The 21,671-nt window shown below is 40.1% G+C and overlaps 1 protein-coding gene across 1 annotated transcript; it reads right to left on the bottom strand.

Annotated features, from left to right (window-relative positions):
* Positions 1-104: 104 nt before the first annotated feature.
* Positions 105-20,194, bottom strand: ermp1 (endoplasmic reticulum metallopeptidase 1). The gene is made up of 15 exons (XM_023419689.2): positions 19,838-20,194; positions 17,365-17,669; positions 15,326-15,453; positions 15,042-15,147; positions 14,204-14,350; positions 13,922-14,014; positions 11,351-11,563; positions 10,959-11,179; positions 7,988-8,162; positions 7,493-7,683; positions 7,032-7,184; positions 6,242-6,444; positions 5,988-6,103; positions 5,327-5,490; positions 105-4,787 (listed from the first exon to the last, which is right to left on the bottom strand). Exons 1-15 carry the CDS (start codon positions 20,110-20,112, stop codon positions 4,611-4,613), a joined length of 2,667 nt encoding a protein of 888 aa, XP_023275457.1. The 5' UTR covers positions 20,113-20,194; the 3' UTR covers positions 105-4,610.
* Positions 20,195-21,671: the final 1,477 nt, after the last annotated feature.

The following is a 21,671-nucleotide window of genomic DNA, read 5'->3' on the forward strand; positions in this document are numbered from 1 at the left end:
TTGCCTCATTGAGAACAATTAAACCAGAGTATAATCTGATCTGCTGTTACTATGTAGATCCAATGACGTGACGTGTTGGTAAATAGAGGGCAATGCAAACAACGTTAATGTAATAAGCATTTTAATTGCTGTACAGTTGCTAATTTAATTCAAGCTTTTTGCATAATGTAAAATCATCCCATCCATTCAAGAGATGGAAACCCTGTTACCCAGATCGATCCCAATAATCCCAGTCACAACAGTCACATCAATCACTTAATTCCAACTAACAGACAAATATGCATTAAAAAAAAAACCAAAACAGCAGTTCAGAAGAGAAACTTAACTGTTACAGTAAAGTGTCACATCAATCACAAAAAAAATAAACAAAATGATCAGCATTGTTTAAAAAAACTAATCTTAATTTAATTCAACAAAAACTGAACTTCTAAAACAAATAGGCATGGGTGAAAAGTCAAGATGTTGGAAAAAAAAAAAAAAAAACGTAACGGTAACAAAACCTTTAACAAATTAAAAAAAGAAACATCCTTCAACAAAAGGCATTAAGACATTCTAGCGTGTATGCTGGAATAGATTTCAGTTCAACTCTTTATTTCTTAAGCTGATATGGACATTTGTGTGAATGATTGTTAGATTTTTTTTTTTTTTTTTTGACTGTTTCATGTGATGAAGATAAAGCTACGTCCAACAACAAACACACTGCGGTGCTTGGTCAGCCTCTCAGTCTAAACTGAGTAACATTAATGCATTAGATCCTGTCGCACAGTAACAATGTGACTTTGTCACTTTATCCTAAAAGTAGTTGTTTTTATTTCAAATGTTAAGCTGTTATGCTCAGTCAGTGTATGCTGTAGTCTTAACAGGGGGAGCACCAATAGCGTAGGATGAGCCATTTCACAGCACTTACATCAAACGCCTCCCTGCTCCGTCCCGTAGTTCTGTGTTATTACTTTTTCATCAACTATCATCCCATTTAATGTTGTGAGTATAAACAAAAATCCAAGTAAAATGGTCGCATTTCTGCCACGACTTGAAATGGTCAGTAACTCTGGTTGCTTTTGAAGTCTTTTCAGCCTCAAACAAAACTACAGTACACCACTTAACAGATTTTTAGAAAAATATTAATGTACATTTGTTAATAAAGCTTTTTTTCTCCCATAGACCCTCCTGTATTTCGACTGAAATACGTTTTATACAACAGAATAGATGCATCTTCTGTCACTTCCGTCATCAGTTTCTGTTCCACTGCACTGTACAGCCAGACATGTGCACGCACACACACACACACACACACACACACACACACAGAGCAGTGTGGATGTGTGTTAGCTGGAGGTCCTTTTTAAATATATGGTTTACTTCAGCAGAAAAGACTTCATTCTAATGTCAGACTATTTTTAGGTGCCTCTTCATCAGATGTTAAATCAAAAGACATAAGATAAAAGACCATCTTTAGGACGTCTGACATGCGTGAAAACCACATCAGTTCCTGCTCCGTTAACTGATGAACCATCACCTACTGACGGACTACAGAAACTCAAAATGAAAAATGCACTTTCAAAACGTCAGAGAGCGAGCTAGATGATCTTGATCACAGTGCAGGACACACCAGGCCAGCTGTGCAGTATGAGGAGGAAACACTTTGCGTTTCTGTTTCTGCTGCAATAAATGCTGACTCCATTACTAACAGCTGTGGAATAGCACATCTGGTACAGAGGCTTAAATTATTAAACACATTAAAAAGGACCATACTGGTGTTTTTTTCCGCCCATGTTTTAGCACATTTAGATTACGGGCAATTATTCTCCAGTTGACTTCAGTAATCAAACATGCTTTTACTCTGAAATAAGACTTGTGGTAAAAGGGTACAAAATAAACAGTTATGGTCCTTTTGAATGAGCAAAAAAAAACTCAATGACAATTACAATAAACTATATCAAATCTCCAACAATTTCAAATTCATAACAGCAGGTATCTGATAGATTTGATGTTTTTCTTTTTTAAGGGCAGGTTATTACTCTGCAGTCAGCTGATAAGATCATCTGGCTTTTGACAAAAATAGTCTCTCCATAATATCATGTTATGTTGCAATTATTCCATCTGCTGGGGAATATCATGTCATATGATTGAGAAGCTACTGAGTGAACCTTGTGATGAGAATGTTTCTGTCAATTCCTGTTTCCAAACTTTCAATCTCATCATTTTCTGTTTTGCTCATTAGCCGTTACACAAAATGCATAAAGGAAAGAGCATAGTAGGACAATCTGTTTCCAAATTGCCAAGTGCTATTGAAGGCTGTGATGGATTTGAAGAAATGCTGTACAGTGTGGCACTTGATAGCTTTTAAGACCAGTGAGACGTTTGTGTCCACAACAGTAAACATTTTGTGTGTCTTTGGAAGCAAAACTTTAAGGCCTCCTTCATGTCAGTATTTCTTATCTTGTGTGACTGAAGCCAAAACGGACAACATGGACGACAAGGACGCGTCACCGGGTGTAACACAAAGTGGAGAAAAGGCGATAACTTTTTATCAGTTGATCTCCAAAGTGCAAAAAATCTCCCATGTTTTTACAACTTGGTTCCACATTTGATTACACATGGAGGGAGCCGGGAAGTCTGGACAACCAACAAGCAGCTATGTGAGGCTTTTGTTTTTTTTTGTGTTTTAACAGATGTCATCAGTGTGTCGGACTGGAGGAGGCGAGGAGATTCTGATTCTCTGATAGCACCTCTACGCAATTCATCTATCAAAACACAAAACGGATCTAGCCCACAGACACACAATAATCTCTCTATCTCTAACATTAGTCAATGTCAGTTAGCTAAATATTATCTCAATCTTTCCCACAATAACATTCAAGCTAGTCTTTACAAGACCATTAATAACTCTTATATCGGTGTCGGACGCGGACAAGTTTTGATCAATATGGAGGTAGTGGTGGCAATGACTATAACGTTCACTATGGGGTCCACCATGTGAAGTGGACACATGTAAAACAGTTCATACTAACTGGATTGTAGTTATGATACTTGGGTTATAAACAGTACAGATGCAGCTCCAATAATAGGATAAGAGGAAAAATTTGGAACACACGCCACGAAAATGAGTAGACGACAGATAAAACTATAAGCTGTCTCCAGAGGTACCAATGCATTATTTGACATTCTTAAGTGCATTTCAGCACAAGTGGGAGAAGAATGAAATTAGATGAATGGGGTGAATGATTATGTGGATCCTAGCAGGGTCAGCTTCACTCTAAAAGTTAATTATGAAAAGCAGAAACCAGCTTGGAGCCATGTTTCTGGCATTTTTGCTTGAAAAATTATAGAAATGTAAAAAGATATTAATCAATTATCAGAATAGCAGCAGATTAATTTTCTTTCTATTGACTGATTGATCAATCAATTAACCGTTGCAGTTCTACTTTCCTTCATTACAAAATAAGATATTCATTAGTGCTGCTGGAGACAACTCGTAGCACAGATCTCAGAACAAGTATAAATACTATTACAGTATAAATGTAAATAATCAACTCTTGTGAGACAGAACAAACTGACACTGATGCAGTTAGTAATAAGTATGGAGTTGCATTGCTGGTTTCCCACCCAGCCACCCTCAAGGTTCAGGGAATAATTAGAAATCACAGGACGTGTACACAGCCACGAGTCTGTGTTTCCTTGAGAGTTCTGGCCTCATCAAGCTCAAACCTTGACAAACCTTGACATTTTGATTTCAGCCAGCTGTTTTCATTTAACAGGCACAGTGTTCTGCATCTGCATGCCAGGTTCTCTGACAATTAAAGCAGATCGTTGGCATGCCCCATTGAAACACATAGGTACGACTTGCTGCAAATCAGTGGTCTTTAGTGAGGAGTTTCACAGTTTGCTTAGCTAATACGAAAACTATTTGCACATAATATAACAAGTGCGTATTGATGAAAAGTGACTTTCAAAGTGTCAAAGTTTCCAGTTAAAGTCAGCGGAGGGGTCAAACAAAAACAGGTCTTTGTTTCCTTTCCCAAACAGATCCATCAGTATGTTACTACACCTACAGTGTAGATGGTGGTAGTGGTGTTATTTTAGCAGAGGAAGTTAGAGACACATCTAGTCTGAGGATGGCCCGAGTGAATTGCTGATAAAGACAGAGGAGCAGAGGGAGCCATGCAACATTATTCATTCAGGAAGAGTGTTAGCATGACAGAGGAAGAAAAGCGGGAGGACGGAAAGCAAAGGCACGACAGATTGAGTACAAAAAGAAAATCTTAACCCCTTCGTTTCACTACCCCAGGAGTGAGCGCAAGGCTTGTGGTGGCCAGTGCGTCGGTCGGTGAGTTATTCAGTCCGTAAGCTTTGGTCAGCTTACCTCTGGCATGCCTCTGCGCGTCATCCTGCTCGGTTAGCTACTAAGCCTACTGACACAGTGATGGGGGTCTCTCAGGCAGGCCGGGAGAGAGCGTGAGTGTGTGTTAGAGTGTGTGTTTGTGTCAGAGTGAAAAGGCGGCAGGGCTGGTCCTCAGTATTGTTCCTTGATATCGCTTTTCTCTGGCTGTCTTGGGGTCCCTGCAGCCCTCAGCCCTCCTCAGCATCAGCGTTCAGGATGCGTGCTCTCCTCAGTAACGGTACATGTCGTAGGTACTGACCCAAGATGAAGGAAAAACCCATGTGGGAAACCTGTGGAGGATTTCCTCTAGCTGAGCAGTCCTCTGGTCTTCCCCAAAGAAATAGTGGGAGGAGATGGCGACGGAGATCATCCCTTCGGGGCCTGATGGGTCCAGGTCCCTGGGAGGCTGACAGAGAAAAGGAAAGACAACCATGAAATGTCAGCAAAGGCAAATGTGTAAGAGGACAAAACCTGACCAGCAGTTTTCCCAGGCCCTTGTCTTTAGCTTGACTATGCTGCATGTTTTTTAGCTTATGCAATGGATTTTAAGGACAGTCTTTAAAGGGTCGTGGAGTTCATTTCCTGCAGTCTTTAATTCAATTCAAAAAATTTAAATCTCAAAAACTGGAGATTAAATTTTCACATGACAGCAAGACTATGCATTCAAACACAGAACACAGTCCAACTGTGTCCTGGCAGGAGCTAATCTCCTGCAGAAACTCTCAGGTGATGTTTGGCAGAAATTCAGAAATGTAATGAAATGAAAAGAATTTTACTGAACCTAGAATTACAATAATTAAACCAAGAACTGATCACATTGAAGAACACTGATTCTTTCACAGAATTACCTCCACTCCCCTTAAACAGAAAGCAGTTTAAGTAATTCTCATGAATAACATAGCACAAAATAGATTTTGTAAGCTATTATTAATTGCAGATAAGTACCTGTATTTCAAACCAGAAGGTCCATGTGGGGGCATCAAGGCCGTGGGAATAGAAGACAAAATATTCTCCGCTCAGGTCAAACTGAGGCGTCCCGTCGCCGAAGGACCAGGTGGAGAGGCTGGCTCCTCGGTGAGGCATCAGATACAGAGACATGTGGCTGGGGCCTTCATGAGATGGAACAGGACAGGACATAAGTACAATCACATGTGCACAACTTAATATGCACATAATATACACACATGCGTATTCAGATCGGCCAGATGATACTTAAAAAGAGAAATGCGAAAATCAATGAATAACAGTATTGAGTTTATATTGATGAAAAATGGCTGTACTGTAATTGTTATGGACATGCAGCACTGGGAATATAACCCCATAAAGATTCAATGCATCAAGTAATAAATTGCTTCTGGGTGTTACACCTGCAAGCAGAGGTGGGAATAATTGTTAGTAGTAGTAATTGTTACTTGTAAACTCTTCAACCTCATTCGATGTGTCACTGGACACATCTGCTTGAGACTGGAATTGTTTCAGTTGTATGGCTCAGGTCAATGTGAAGCGTCAGTCAAAGCTAGGTTGGACGTCTACTTAGACTTTCTAGAATCTAAAGCCAGCAAATTCTGGAAAAAACACTTCGACATCTACATAACATGTTCCTGACCTTTTGCACTGAAGGTCATCTTGATCGTCCCCCAGCTGGTCTCCTCTTTGGACAGAAGGCTGAACTCCACTGGAGAGCTGGGAGACACTTCTGGGGCAGGAAGGTACCAGTTCTTCCTGCAAATACACCAGAATACTTGAGGTGAGGAAGAATACAAAGCATGAAAAGTTTGCACATGAAGACAATAACATTATATGAATAATAAAAAAAGAGCACAGAAACACTGCTGTCAGCAACAAAGCTGTGTTACTGACTTGCTGAGGAACTTCACTGGCAGGAACCAGGGGTAACCACAGAAGGGTCGGTCCTCCCGGCAGTGAGTGCGAACACTGTCGTTGATCTCAGGGATGTCGGGTGTGATGTGCTGTATGGCTGTGAAGTCAAAGCTGTTTATCCAAAGACCCGAGTCCCGGCTCTCCACCTGGCCCTGGAGATTGTGGAAGGTCCTTGTCGTGTGCTGCAGGGAGAAGGGGGGACAAAACATTTTCCTTCAACCTGCCTTCAACCATCTCCAGCTGTTTTACCGAGTGATTTTTAAATAGAATAACTTAATGAGGCCTCATGTGATTTATACAAGCAGGTGCAATCAGAGAGCTCTTTCCCCAATTACGAAAACATGTGGCAATGTGTCATGTTGTGAAATGTCCCAGATACAAAAAATATGCTATAAGGCGATCTGTATTTCTCATGCTCCCAACAAGAGATTTTAACCATACAAGCTGCACTGCATGATGGTCAATCAAGACCAAACACAGAAAGTGACCAAGGAAAATGCAAGGTAATCCTGCAGTAGAAGAGTTTTATTATTATTTTATTTTTCCATCTCAGTCATAAATTTGAGTGAGGGCATTTTTCTCAAATTCAATATATTTTTTTGCACAACTACCAAAATGTCTTCAAAAATCAGAAGCGGAAAAGAAAAATCTTTATTCCCAATTAGTTAAGAGTGTGAGAGATTTCTCTCATTTTTGTAGAGCATTAGAATAAATTCATCAGTTTACATGTACATGTTTGTGCTTCTGTGTGTGTGCAGTGACTCCGAACCTGCAGGAAGACTCGTTTAGGCCGAGGGCTGTCTGGACTGCCTGAATAAGGAAATAGAAAGCCGCAGGACACCAACAGGAACATGATGATGAAGACTGAGCCCAGACCAGCCAGGATCCACTTAGTGCTCCGCACTAAGTAGATGAAATGCAGCTGATACAGTCAAGAAAATACTCTGTGTTACTGGGGGAAGAATATACACTGCAGTCTTTTACAACAAATGTGAATAGTATGTGGTCATTTTACATTAAATTATATTTCATTGGCATTGAGCTATACACAGCTATTAGTTTTGTTTATCTTAAGTCATACAATTAATGTCAATAAATCCTTCGCTGCTAAAACAAAAATGTTGCTGCCAGAAATTTGAAACTATGTGATTTCAAGGTGATTCTGCTGAACAAAAAAGAAATACAGATGTGTTGTTCACTGTTGTGTTCACATAATGTGAGAATACTCACAAAAAAAGAGGAGAGGAAGATGGTTGTGAGGGTGACCAGGGAGGCCAGCACCACCTCAGGGGGTATCTCTGTGCCACTGCGACCCATGATGGGAGTGAAAATCTCAAACACCACCCAGATGAGGAACATGAAGTGGACGTATGGCAACGCCAGGCCCAACAGGTAGAGCACACTGTACTTCACCGATGCTCCTGCCGATAGATAGAGAGGTTAGCGTTTGTCAGAGCACACCATGGTCAGACCATCCACCTGTAATCTCCTGGCTGTCCCACAGCTTTGAGAGTCCCTCTCTAATCCATCATTAATTTATCAGTTTTCTGATGTCATTCAGACAGTTAGCGTTAAAACTGAATCCTTACATACAACCGATGTTTCGACATTTTGGGGAAATAAGAACGTAAATAAGCTTGTTTCCAAAAATGTCAAATGATTCCTTTAAATTACAAACATGCTGATTAAGAAAAACATTCTTTGTAACTAAAGTTGAGTGTTTACCTCTGTGTTTAAACTCCTTAGCTAGCAGCAGTCTAGTGGCCAGGGGGAAGGCCACCATCAGCATGGGCACATAGGCTGAACACAGGCCCTGCTGGGTCAGCCACACCAGGCTGCAGCACCACAGAAGCAAGCTCACATCAAAGTAGAGATCACCCAGTTCCACCAGGCGGACTCCCTGCACGAACACACCCCAACACATCATATGATATGCATGTGCAGATTCTGGTTTTACACTTCTTATTTCAGATTTATGTTGCTTTAATGAGCAAGGAATCAGCAGATGTACATGTGTCTATATTCAATTTTGAGGACAGATCAGACATTTTCTTTTTTAAATTCTATAATGGCAGTTAACTTTAAAATGTAGATGTCTAAATGTACACAAAATAATGTCCTGACAAACTTAAGAAAGTAAGACCGTCTGCTACTTTTAACAACCAAATATCATAGACTAACAGAGCTGTTATTGGTTTTCCCTTTCTTTATTCAAGGCATCACAATTATCAGTATAGACAACTATTTGGGATTCAAATCTGTTGACGGATAGGAATGATTAAAGTTTTATGTGGTGGAAACTCTTACTCCTCACTCATCAGATAATGATCATCCCTGAGATGCATTACTGTAATTAAGGAATGGCACAAAGAAGCTTCATGAACTTGCTACAGCTAAAAGCTATTTATTGGTAGCCTGTACCCCATGTACATTCATCACAAACGATATTACTGACTTTTGTCGTATTCTCACAGCAAATAAGATGTAATGTAATGCAGTGATTTATTCAGAACTGATGTGGAGGAACATTAAAAAGAAACAAAGAAGTACTGATATGACTTGGTACTTCCTACAATGGGAACTTTTCACCGTGGCCTCTGTTTTATCCTGAAACTAAAACTATTAACTAAAAAGGAACACAAAGCCAATGAAAAGGATTAAGGGAAAAATCTCTACTACTGCACAAAGAATTCATTGACCTTTCCTGTGCATGCATTGCTTTAGGCTGATTAAGAGGATTGCTGCAATATTTTATCATAAAGCTCAACATCCCACCAGTACACATTGCAGATCTCTCCGCTTCACTGAGAAAGACTTGTCAAGCTCGTTTCTCACATTACTTTTTGCTTGAATGATTTCTCAAAAAAAAAAAAAAAAAAAAAAAACAAAAAAAACAGCTGTTATATAGAAACCCCCTACACATACACATACACACACACACACACACACACACACACACACACACACACACACACACACACACACACACACAACTAATCTTTACAGCAGTTGATGGTCTCGCATAACTGCCACGCAAATGTACTTCTGTAAGGAAAAAGGTGCAGTATTACCTGCCAGAGAGTCAGTCTGGTTAAACCAGAACAGTGATTCCCAAACAACTGTCAGGGAGTATGTGGAAATATTGTGGAGTAGTCCAACTAATGTGATTAAACAGAATCTAAGATTTGATAAAGAAAAGAACATATCCACATATCGAGTCAGTTATAACACCTGAACAATGCTGCCATGAACAACGCTAAAAAGAAATGGAAACAATTGAGTTAGCTAAAAGTAAGTGATAAATGGTTTAAATAACTTAAAGTACTGGATCAATGGTAGAAATAGTTATGGTTGGAAAATACAGCTGCTTCCACTCCAAGTAGAAGTAGTATGAATGCACGCTTAACCAACCTAAACATTGCCAATTCAATTGTTGTAAAATCCAATATTGCATCCATTTTTATATCACTATTAGCTGAATCATAATCCAGTTTAAAATAGCTTCAAATGAACACATTTGGCTGTGGGGTAAATCAAGCAAGTGAACCAGAATACCAAATTATCAGTGACCACGCAGTTTGTAGAAATCTGTAGAAATCCCATAGACATCAGTCATTTCTATCTTCTTTCAGTACAAGCAAAATGAAGCCTTGTGTCATATGGGACAAAGGTTGGTCTGTGTCCTTTCTGGAAAATGGCCAGGATAAGCTGGAGTTCATAATGTGGTTATCTGCAGCTCTAGATGAAAAACCACTTTCTGTAATGTTTTCAACCTCAAATAAACACTTGTGTTTACTAAATGTCAGACACACAATATGTCTGCAAATAGCTGTTCCTAACATGTACAGAGGACTGTCTGTAACACTGCCTCTCAAGAATGCAAGAATTACACTTTACTATTAACAGGCAGAGATGCACTGACAATTAAAAAACACACTCAGACAAAAGAGCGTGTACGTGTGACTGACAGATGACATCATGTCTGACACCTCTACAGTTTTATACTCCTCCATGCGCACACACGCAAACATACACAAAGGGCTGCTGTTCTGTAATCACAAATGAGGAAGAGAAACTGCCTGGCTTTCTCCTCTCTGCACTTTAGTCACCATTAAATGTGAGCTGAGTGAGACATCATGAGATATTAGGCTCAGAGAAATACGTTGACCTCCTTTTTACGTCAAACAATATACAAAAACAAAGCAAGCATCATACTGAACTAGATGAACTCCACAAAGAAATGTAAAAACCCGTTTCATGGAACAAGAAGTACAGTTCAAGATATAAATCTAAGTCAAGCTGGTCAACATTCTTTCAGCTTCAACACAGCAAATATTTCTCTAACTCTCCTAGACTTCGGGTTACAAAAATAGTTTTCTCAATGTGATAGAAGTGTATGTGAATTTTTTGTGTAACAGCTCACAGTTCATACTAAAAACAAGCCATTGTAAGCAACATATATTCATAAGTGTGCACAAAACAAGCAAAAAAGAAATTTGTTATAAATATTAATTTGTAAAAACACCACGCAATTAGCAACATCTGATATTTGGAATAGACCTCATATCCTGTTTTTCTAATCTCTATAGCAAAATAAAAACACAGGGAACAGGGTAGTTGAAATTCTGCACGTACACAAAAGGTCTGCCCTTTAAAAGTTACTGTCCAAACTCAAAAGAAAAACTCCATCACTCACCCCGTAGTAGAGGTTCTTGGCGAGGGTGTGGATAAGGATCATCTTGCCAGTGGCTGCAGCCCCGTACAGGCAGATGGAGGCGTAGAAATGGTTGTACCAAAACATTGAGCGGCCCAGCAGAGTCACGAGCAGAGCTACAATCAGCACCGACAGCAGGGTGATGAGCCAGCTCAGCACTGCTACACCCGTGGCACACGCCAGATCTCGAATATAGCGACCACCTGAGAGACACGGAGATGAATGTTGAATGACGACCTAACACACAAAAACACCTCATCAAACTCTTCTACAGAAATCTAAAATGAGTTTCACTATTTGGATTTGGCACTGGACTATTTTTCCAGTTCAGGAAATGACATAACATTACATCCATGACAAGAAATGCGACCTACCCCCGTTGCCAGGCAGTGAGGCTTTCTTAGCCAGATAGAGGAAGGTGGCTGTGGCTACCATATAGTTGAGGATGGTGCCAACACGGGCGGGGTACGCCACCACAACCACCCCTAACAGGTCAAAAAATACCATGTTGCCATGACGATACTCTGAGGAATCAGCCAACTTCTCTGACATTACCAGGTACTTCAGCACCGCCAGGATGTTGTCGCCTAAACAGAGGAAATGAGTTCAGAGGTGAAGCAGTTGAAGGCATAAATGTAACATAGTAACACTGTTGCATTTAGCTGCATTGATTTCAGCTTTATAGAATAAGAATACATCAGGTGGATCGCTGGAGCGTACAAGAAGACCATGATCTTGACTTGTAACCAGAACCGACTGAAAGACAGTAAGAATTCATAGAAATGTGCAAACTACTTTACAAATTTGTAATTTGACCCCTACAATCAGTGGAAGGAAATGGGGACCAAAAAAAGGATCATCCTTCATAGATTTGACACATTATGTGCAGTAGACAGAGTTTATTGATGACTTAGTATAACTTTCTGACCAGCCAAGCAGAACAGGCTACACTGAGGTAGTGGCCTTTGTAATTCCTGCATGGCCACGCAGACACTAGTGATAAAACTACGTGCACACGACCATGCACATAATGTGATTTGAGCCTCACAATCTGTACTTTAATTCTTTAATTAAAACATCTAATTTTATTGATGATTACTGTTTGACATTGTTACAGTTATGAAAGCGTATGGAAGATAATTCAGGCCATAAATCATACCTGCTCTAACAAACAGCATCAGGATCTTGCACATACAACACTATGCTCTCCCACTCAAACACACACACTTCTACACCCTCTTACATGTACAATAACACTCATATATTCACCATCATACTCACATACATTCACAACAATCCTTTTTAAAACAAGTATTCTCTTGTACTTACATCATAGCTTTTCCCATGACAGTATATGTAAGAGAAGATGCACAAGCTCACACATAATCATTCTCATTCTATCTTAAATCCATTATTGTGTGATTGTGTGTTGTGCGTATTGTTTGAGTGTATAATGGTGTATGTAAGAGTATGATGATGAGTATGAGTGAGAACGAGAGCAGAAAAAAGAGAACACAGTGGTGTGAGTGAGCAAATATGATTCATGGTCCAAACGGTAGCGTGTGTGAAAGACTATGGCGGTGGATGTGTGTGAGAACAAGTCTGGTTTATAGCCTGAATGGCCCCTCGTGGTTACGTAACAGTTGAACACCAGTGTATGGGACACGTAGAGGACTTGCTGTGAAATTGGCTACAGTCATGATGTTGAATGTAGATGAGAAATCTGGCTACATCAAGGATTGGTAAGAGGTTGCTGTGTTGGTTCCTGCAGCCTGAGGCTAAGTTTCTTTTATCTTTGCTGCTGCCTCCATGTCTGCACAGTTAACAGCTCACACTCTCACACACACACACACACACACACACACACACACAAAGTGTAAAACAAAGCTCCATTGTTCTTCCGCCTGGTACTCTCACTGTGGCCTGAAAGTGTAAACAACTGAGTGTATAACATCTACTAGTTCATGTAGCGTTCAATGCTTGTGACTTACCCACAATTTTACTATCTGAATTTCACTATGACACAGCTAAAATTATGATGAGATTAATTAGGAAAACTAATACGTAATCCTTTTAGTCACAACACCATTTATAACGTGGTTATATTGCCATGCTCATTTTCATATACCTTTATGGTATCTTCTTTACAAAAAAAAAAATCCAGGAAATATACATTTTTAACAAGAGTGAATCTGAATAAGAGCAAGCATGCTAGCATGGCACCTTGCCCCCACTTTGTCTGAAGTCCGAGCTGTGAAGCAGAAGATTTTAAAGAGCCAAGTCTGGCCAGAAACCTGCTGTGTCCATCACAGGCATCAACAAATCAGAGCTACTGGTATATCTTCCTCCTCCACCGTCCCTGTGCTGTATCTACTCTCCACCTTACAAACATGCCTCCTTCTTCAAAGACTAAAAATACCTTCTACCTTCCTCTGAAACCTCTGTTTCTCTCTCTAATAATTCATGCCTTTCATGGCGACTTGCTGTTCACAGAAGAAGACAAAAGAGGTGTCCAGTAGCTGCTGAAGAAGAGAGGAACGATGCCAACTGGGTTTTTAGTGCTGACAGACTGGATTCTCGGTTAAGTAGAGCAAAATAATTCAGCAACACGGAGACTCAAGGTAAATGAGGGCAGGTGCAACAGTAAAAGTCTGTGGTTGGTATGTAATGCATGTATGCATGTCTTAGTTCTCCAGGAAGTAATGAGATTAGCAGAGTGCTTACTGGTCTGAAACTGGGGAACAAAGCACAAATGTACAGCATGGTTTTTGTGGCTTTGTCAACAAAAAAAAAATGTGCTGGTCGCTGTTTCAACCACACCACCACTCTCATTGACAGTCAAACAGACACACCCACCAGCTAACAACAGATCTGCAATGAGTGTTAAATAAAAGCATAACATTAGACCTATGTAAGTATAGATGCAGATGTGGTTATTTGCATACCGGCTCTTTGTATCGAGTCTGTCAGGATCCTGTCAGCAGTGTCATACTTGGTATGGTAGATGAAACCGTTTTCAATGAAAGCCAGATCAATGCCTGTAAATGAAATAAATATGGTATGTAAACATTAAGACATTTAAAAAAAACAGAAAACAGAAAAGTTGGGAGTTGGGTGTCTTTGCTTTGTAGATCTATCAGCCACTGGATTCTGGTTTTGGTCATTGTTCATTGACAGTGTTCATTTCTATATTTATATTCTGTACTCTGTATATTATAGGGCCTTACCTGGGATGTTACCAAAGTCCCTGTAGATGCGGAAGTCGGTGTCAGAGGGGATGATACCACTCTGAAAGACCTCCTGGCCGACCACAGAGGCAAAAGGGTGTTTAGCTGCATGGACGTAGGCCTGGACCAGCCACGGGTTCTCTGGACCTTTAAGGATGAAAGTTTGATCACAGAGTAATTATTGTAGAGACAAAGACATATCGTTGTTGGGGTGTCGTGTAGCGTAGTGGTCTAAGCAGGCGCCCCATGTGTAGAGGCTACAGTCCTCGCTGCAGTTGGCCCTGGTTCGAATCCCACATCGGACGGCCTTTCGCTGCATGTCATTCCCCCTCTCTGCCTGCCTGTTTCCTGTCTCTCTCCACTATACTATCAAATAAAGGCATAAAAAAGCCCAAAAAAATATACTTAAAAAAAAAAGACATATCGTTGTTTTATATACTCTCTTCTGCTGTGTTTACCGGCCGCTGTTTGTGGATTGTTGATGTAGGTATTTAAGCTTGTTTAATCTATTGCATGCATCAGCTGTGCCGAGTAAGCGCATCAGATAACGTCTAAAATATAAATGCAATGTTACATGCACCTCAGGAAGCATAATCAGGCTGTTAGTAATCCATATAGATCCTGTCAGCCGGCCAGATAGTAAAAGGTTGGAGTAAGGCCACATAATGTAGGTACAGTATACATGCAACACTTGACAGTGTCTCAACTTCGTCTGTAACAGCAAAAACTGCATTGATTTATTTTTTGCAAGCTTTCCTAATTTCAGAAAAACACACACATATGCAAAACAAAAACACATAGCAAACCAGAGGTAAAGCATGCTAACCAACTGCTTTACCTGTCTGGAAAACAACCTCCTTGCCCCCAACACCTGCAGCCTCCAGGTTAATAAAGGCCCGCACCTGCTTGGCCCACGGATGCTGAGTAATGAAACCATGACTGGCCTGATGGAGAGATAAAGAAAACAGAGATACAAAGAGAGAAAGTAAGAACATACGAGATAAAATATCAAGTGACAGAAAGTGAGGAGAAGCTTTAAATTAACTGACAAGCCAATGCGGTGTGGACAAGCTAGTCTAGCACCCAACGTGTAAAATATGTCTCCCTGTCACTTCATTTTACCTGCAGGATATTTTCCTCTGCCCCATTAAAGAGGAAGATAACTCCATGGTGAAGAGGAGTGGACTGGTTGGCCAGAGAATGGAGGACTTCCAGCATCACTGCACAGCTCACTGCATCGTCACTGGCACCTAAAACAAGCAAACCAGTGCGTTTTAAAATTCTAAAAACCTGCAAAATATGGGCAATATGAGCTTATAGTTGCGTTTCACATTTATATTAGGCAAAAAAAAAAAGGGTGGCTTGGCCTGGCATTACATACAGACCATGCAACTGTGCACATAATATCATAAATTTGTCCTAACTAAGTGCCGCAATGTGAGATAAAAACACAGATGATAGTGCTGATAACTCTGGAGTGTAGCAGAATAAAACAAATTCTAAAACACATGAAGGGGGTAGGCTCCATGTGCAAACATGCGAAGAATGCAACAAGACCAATCTCCCACTGCTTGCGCGATGGTGAGAGCACAAAGGAAAAGGGGTAATAGCCGGACGAAAGAGAAAAGAGCATGTGAATAGGACATGTGATGTGGAAAGATTAGACAGGTTAGTGGTGAGGGACACAATTTACTGAGAATAAATGCAAAGAAAGTAAAAAATGACCTAAAGATTAGAGAGCCTAACTGAGACATCATGCGCTCCGGCTTTCTGGATTGCATGTTTTTTCATGAGGTGGGGGTGGGAGCCTGTTGACTGTCTGTCTGGGCACCATTCATGCCCCTGTCACTGCCACTTATGTCAACGACATACTAATCCTTGTCCCTAAAAAGCTCTGTGAGAGTTCACAAGATGGCATGTATTCAACTTATTTCAACAAAAATATGTGCAAGACTGTGTGCTGCCTCTTTATTCTTTCATTTTTCCATTATTATTTTTTTTACAGGGCCAAATGTTTAGAATTCCAAGAAATCAAAGGCCTGCAGGCAGCGGAGGACATGAAAATGTATGTGTATCTTCCTGGTCCACACCTCTTGGATCAATTTCCTTTTGCCGGTGCAGCTGTGTGTGTGTGTGTGTTTGTGCGTGTGTGTGTGTGTGTACATGTGTGTTTATGTGTGTGTGAGAACTGGGAAACATGTCTCTCCAACAGGCTCCACAGTGTAGAGTGAAAGCGAAAAAGCAAAAAAATTTCTGGATTAAAACAAGACAAAAAAATCATGACTACATACCACCAAATACTACCTATTACCAAAAAACACTATTATTACAGTGCAGCTTAGATACCATCCCCTGATTGCTCTAAGCAACTTCCTGTAAAAAGCACAATGTGGCTGTTTGTAATAATTTACAAGAAGCACTTTGGATCCAAATGTTCTGGACTGGCTTTCTATGGCAGTTTAAATTCCACTCTGCGTGGCCCACATGACTACAGTTCATAACAGGGGAAACAAATGAGGGTATTATGATCGTCACAAAACACCTGAGGACTTGCATGCTGGAAACCAACTGCATGGCTTCTACACACTGTTAGGAGAAGAGCTGCAAGATTTGTGAGGGTATAATGGTTAGAAATGTAAATGGGAATACAAAAAACAAAGAAAATGGCTGTAAAATGTTTTTCAAAATCAGTTTTAACCACCCTCACTGCTCCACTTCCATGCTAACAGTATCCTGAAGTGACAGGACTATAAATCACTAATCACTTTTTCAGCAACATTCACCACAACAATTAAAACCACAGATTCACCCGTTACGATGTACAAGAAGGCAATTGTAACAGTTGTAACAGCAGACTTGAGAAGTTGAATTGGGTTGAAGAAGATAGATTTGATCAAATATACAGGAACTACTGTAAAAATAAATATTCTGTTTCACTTATTATTCAACGACTGACATTTGAAAGTCCTCTCCCTTCTGGTAATTTAAATTAGACATGCAGGTGAGTGAAGATTTTCTGCGTGCACCTACATGTAAACTGCATGCTACAACTGTTAATCTTTAAACCTTATAAGAAGGCACACCCACTTTCTATGCCTTCAGTAAACCACTCACATAAGCAAGTGACAGTTTGTTATAGAGAAGGATGGATGTTATTATACCTGGGCTGTTGGCCACTGTGTCAAAGTGGCAGTTGGCGAGCATGAGATGGTTCGCACCACCTTTGGTCTCCAGCCTGACAACGATGTTGGTGACATGGTCATAGAAGCTGGTGAAGCCTCCAAGAAAGTCAATGGAGAAAGAGCCGGTGGGACGCTGCACGTCCACCGTGAGCTGATGGGGGCCTGCCGCAGTCTCGACTCGGATTTTCTCAATCTGCTCCAACAAGTAGCCAACTGTCAGAACTTCATTCTCCTGACTGCCCACTGGTCGCGGGCCAACGCTGGTGATCTGCTCCAAGTGCCGTCTAGATTGTGAGGTGAGGCAGGAGAGAAAAGAGAGGAAGAGAATATTGTGTTGATGTGAAACTGTGCAGGGGCAATAAACCAAGCCTACTTGTTCCATTACAACATCACAGCATATCTCATTAATTTCCTGTAGTTCAATGTTATTGTTAAAGACAATGAATCACTGAATGTATGTCTCTATGTATGGGTGTATAGCATGTATGACTTTCCTTTTAAAATCACCATGAGATTTCAAAACTTAAACTAGAATAAATAAATTTCCTTTTAACGGCTCAGATAAACTTTAATGTTCCTAAAGCAAGAAGGTGGAGATAAGTTGCATTCACTCGTGTCAGACAATGAATGGGGTGCTGGCTTTGTTGATTTACAAAATATTTGTGTGAGCCCTTGAACTCAAATACTGTAAGTTTTAATGAGGTTTTATACAAGTTAGCAATGCTAGAACATGCAGTTTGATGTGGTGGCTCCAAAAAAGACAGCCGCCCATAGACTGTATATGAAGGAATGTGCTTTCACTCCATCCACTAGAGCTGAAACAATCAGTCAGTTAATCAATTAAGCGACAGACAGAAAATAAATATAAAGACTATTTCATTTTTCATGCAAAACAAGTTTACAGCTTGAGGTTGAGTAACATACTGGTCAGCAAAACGGTTAACGTCCCCCTACTAAACAGAAAGGATGCTAAGGAGGCTTTAATTTATTTTTGATTCATGTCAAAGAAATTAATTTTTAAAAAACAATCAGGTTGTAACCGATCTCTGTTAGGAGTCCTGAGTTACGACCACTGTCCTGACTCAGTCAGGTGATAGTGAGCCATGTTTCTGTATTACTTTGACCTTATTTTCTACACCGGCTCCTTTAACAGAAGCAAAACAGGAAATAAAGCAAGAAACTCATACAGCACAGAAAAAAGAAAAACAAATTCTTTTCGTCATCTTTTCTTTTAAAAAAGCAGCTGCTGGTAGCGTTTGCTGCAGCTGTTTAAGAAATCCCAGTGCTGGCTCCACTGCCCACACCAGAAGAAGTCCTGCTGTCATCAATGATGCTCACAGCCACCAGCAAGTGAATTTTAGAAGTGGTGAGAGAATAATAATACATTCATTCATAATTCATGTCATTAAACTGTAGTGAGTGAAGTCATGTGTTTCAAGCATGGATTAAAAAAAGCTTCTGCTTTAGATCCCAAAATCACAAAGTCCACTGGTGCATGTAGTTTTTTGCAGTGAAAAAGCAGTACCAAATGACATTAAATATGTTGTCTGAATTTCTGCTTTCACTCCATTTTTACAGAAACCTCTGAGGCACCATTTATGCATATCACTCAAAACTGGATTTGCAAGGCATGGAGTCATGAAAGCCATAATTGTGACCAAAGAAGCTCAGAGCCCTAATCAGTTCAAATGCAGCATGCCTGACTCATTTATGGAGCGACTAGCCAAATGATGGCAAATCCCATCGCCCAGCACTTTCAAGAGCTCAACCACAGTCCTGCTGACCTCAGATTCAGTGCCATAATCCTTGCGTCTCCATCTCGCTACGTGGTTGTTTTATCTGAAAGTTTTACAGCTTCTTTTAATGAACAGGATGTTGTCTATGATGTTTTCTATAGTCACACAAACTGATTTTTCTTAATAATTAATTTGTTAGTTCATTCATGTTCATGCTTTATAAATATAAAATACATAAATAATATCAATATATATTTTAGAATTCTTTTAATTTTAACAGTGGACATCATTTCATGAATATTGTGGCTTTCATATAGAACTATATTTGTATGTTTTCAGCAACCTTGACCTTGAAAGTTGCAGGTCTTGCAAGTTTAGAATTCGAGTTTATGGAATAACATTCTTGTTTATGAATGTAGGGATCATTTTAACAGGCATACAATAGGAGATTTTTTACTCTTTGGAGGGTACATCATTCATCGATCACTCCTGGAGGCTGCTGTGCCTCTTCTCTCCTGAGCCGAACTCTTCTAACCGTCTCACACTGTTTAAACACCTGTATGTCCCGCAGGTTACCTTGGAGGTGGAGGTGACACCCGGTAGTGGTTTCTAGGCGGGTCTGTTGTCAAACTAGAGGAAAGGTTAGCCGGAGCTCTGCTGCTACGAGACAGTTAGCTTACATACAGCCAAAACAGGAGAACAGAGACACATCTCACCTGGCTCTCACTGCGTTGAAGTCGCCGGTCGGCTTTCCAATGACTAGCTGCTGTAATGACAAATGAACCAGTCCCCACAGCACCAAAATAAACACAGACACCAAGGAAGCTGCCAACCCTTCCCTCAGCAGGTACAGGTTCACTTCGGGTTTCTTCTTCGGGTCACCACTGTAGCCATTATTCCCGCACAGGTCTCGGGAACCGTCGTTATCTTGCGCTACATAATTCTGTGTCCCGAAGGATTTTATTCTCCTGATAGTGGTGTCGCTCTCCATTTTTGAGCCAACGGTACATCAGCTGCAAGCGAGCGTCGCTCTCAGGCGTCGCTTTCCTTTTTTTCTCCTTCAATGGACGACCGACGGATCGCACTGAGGGACAAACTTGAATGAGAGGGCGGGCGGCCGAGGCGGTTGAAAATAACAAATAGAAAACAAACAGAGGAGGAAAGAGGTTGGCTTTAGACTCCAACGCTCTGGAGTAGATTCGGTGATAATTAAATCGGTTACCCCTTTTATATGTGTTTCCTCTTCCTTTAACCTGAACCTAATAATCACCCTAACCTCAACTCGAGTACCGGTCTTTGGAATCTGTTTGCCCAGAGAGGACACTCAACATTCCAGTATAATCAATCCCATGTGAGCATATCACAAAATTAACAAATTTTACAAAATTATTATTAAACAATTATTGGCAGATTTTGCTGACACTTGAAGGAATAGGCTAGAGTTTCTTCATTAGGTGGTTGCTCTCGTGTCTTGTCTATATGAGGCTATACACCAGGCCGACAATTTAGCATAAAGACTGGAAGCAAGGAGACACTGTTAGCCTTGCTCTGTCCAACAGCAACTATTCGCCTGCCAACACTACTATCAAAGAAATAATCTGGCATGTAATGCATGTGAAACGCCAGCCGTTGTTTTTTTACTCTTTTTGTTTGTTTTTACTCATTTTGTCTGTTTGTTTGTTTGTTTGTATAGTTTTAACAAATAAGATATAACTTGTTGAGTAGCGAGTTTTAAAGGTTGTGGTAAGTGGATTTTGTTAGCTTTGGAGAGAGTCCGGCTTGCTGTTCCCCCTGTTTCCAGTCTTTGTGCTAAGCTAAGCTAACTGACTGTTTGCTAGTTTCATGTTTACAGTATAGACATAATGATCTTCTGATCTAAACTTTGAAACAAAAGAGTGAGTATTTCCCAAAAAGTGGAACTATCCCTTTAACATGAACTCAGTGAACTTCCTGTGTAATGTAATTCGGTCCAACAGACAAGCTATGTAATACACCACCATAATGAAAAAATACCCCATTACAAGTACAAGTCCTGCAATCAGACATACACTCAAGTAAAGATATGAAAGTATTATGAGCAAAATGTACTGAAAATATCGAAGCATAAAAGTAGGGCAAGGCAAAAATAGTTAAGAAAACCTTTATAATGTGTCCTTTCATTGTTATATTATTATATATTACATTGTAGGACCATTATCCCTGATGGATTATCATATAAGCATTTTAATGTTTTAGCAGGTCAAGTTGGAGCTAATTTTAACTATTTAACCTACAGTTGAATAGTTTCATCTTAAACAATGTATATTAGTTGGTTGACTGATTTTATGTTTTCCATACAAAATGTACAATTTGTATGTTAACATGTAGGCAACATTCCTCATTGAAATGTAATGGAGTAGAACTATAAAGTAGCAAAAAATGGAAACACAAGTACCACTAAATTTGCAGTCCAGTAAATTTAATTAATAACATTACAACACTGCTTATAACCTTCTATTTTCTGAGGGGTTGACTCAATATTTTATTGTATTTTGAAGCTTCTGTTCGTGG

Source organism: Seriola lalandi, unplaced genomic scaffold (genome assembly GCF_002814215.2).
Source record: "Seriola lalandi dorsalis isolate HSWRI2012SDOR001 ecotype SW California unplaced genomic scaffold, Sedor1 jcf7180002054606, whole genome shotgun sequence".
Classification (NCBI taxonomy): Eukaryota; Metazoa; Chordata; class Actinopteri; order Carangiformes; family Carangidae; genus Seriola; species Seriola lalandi.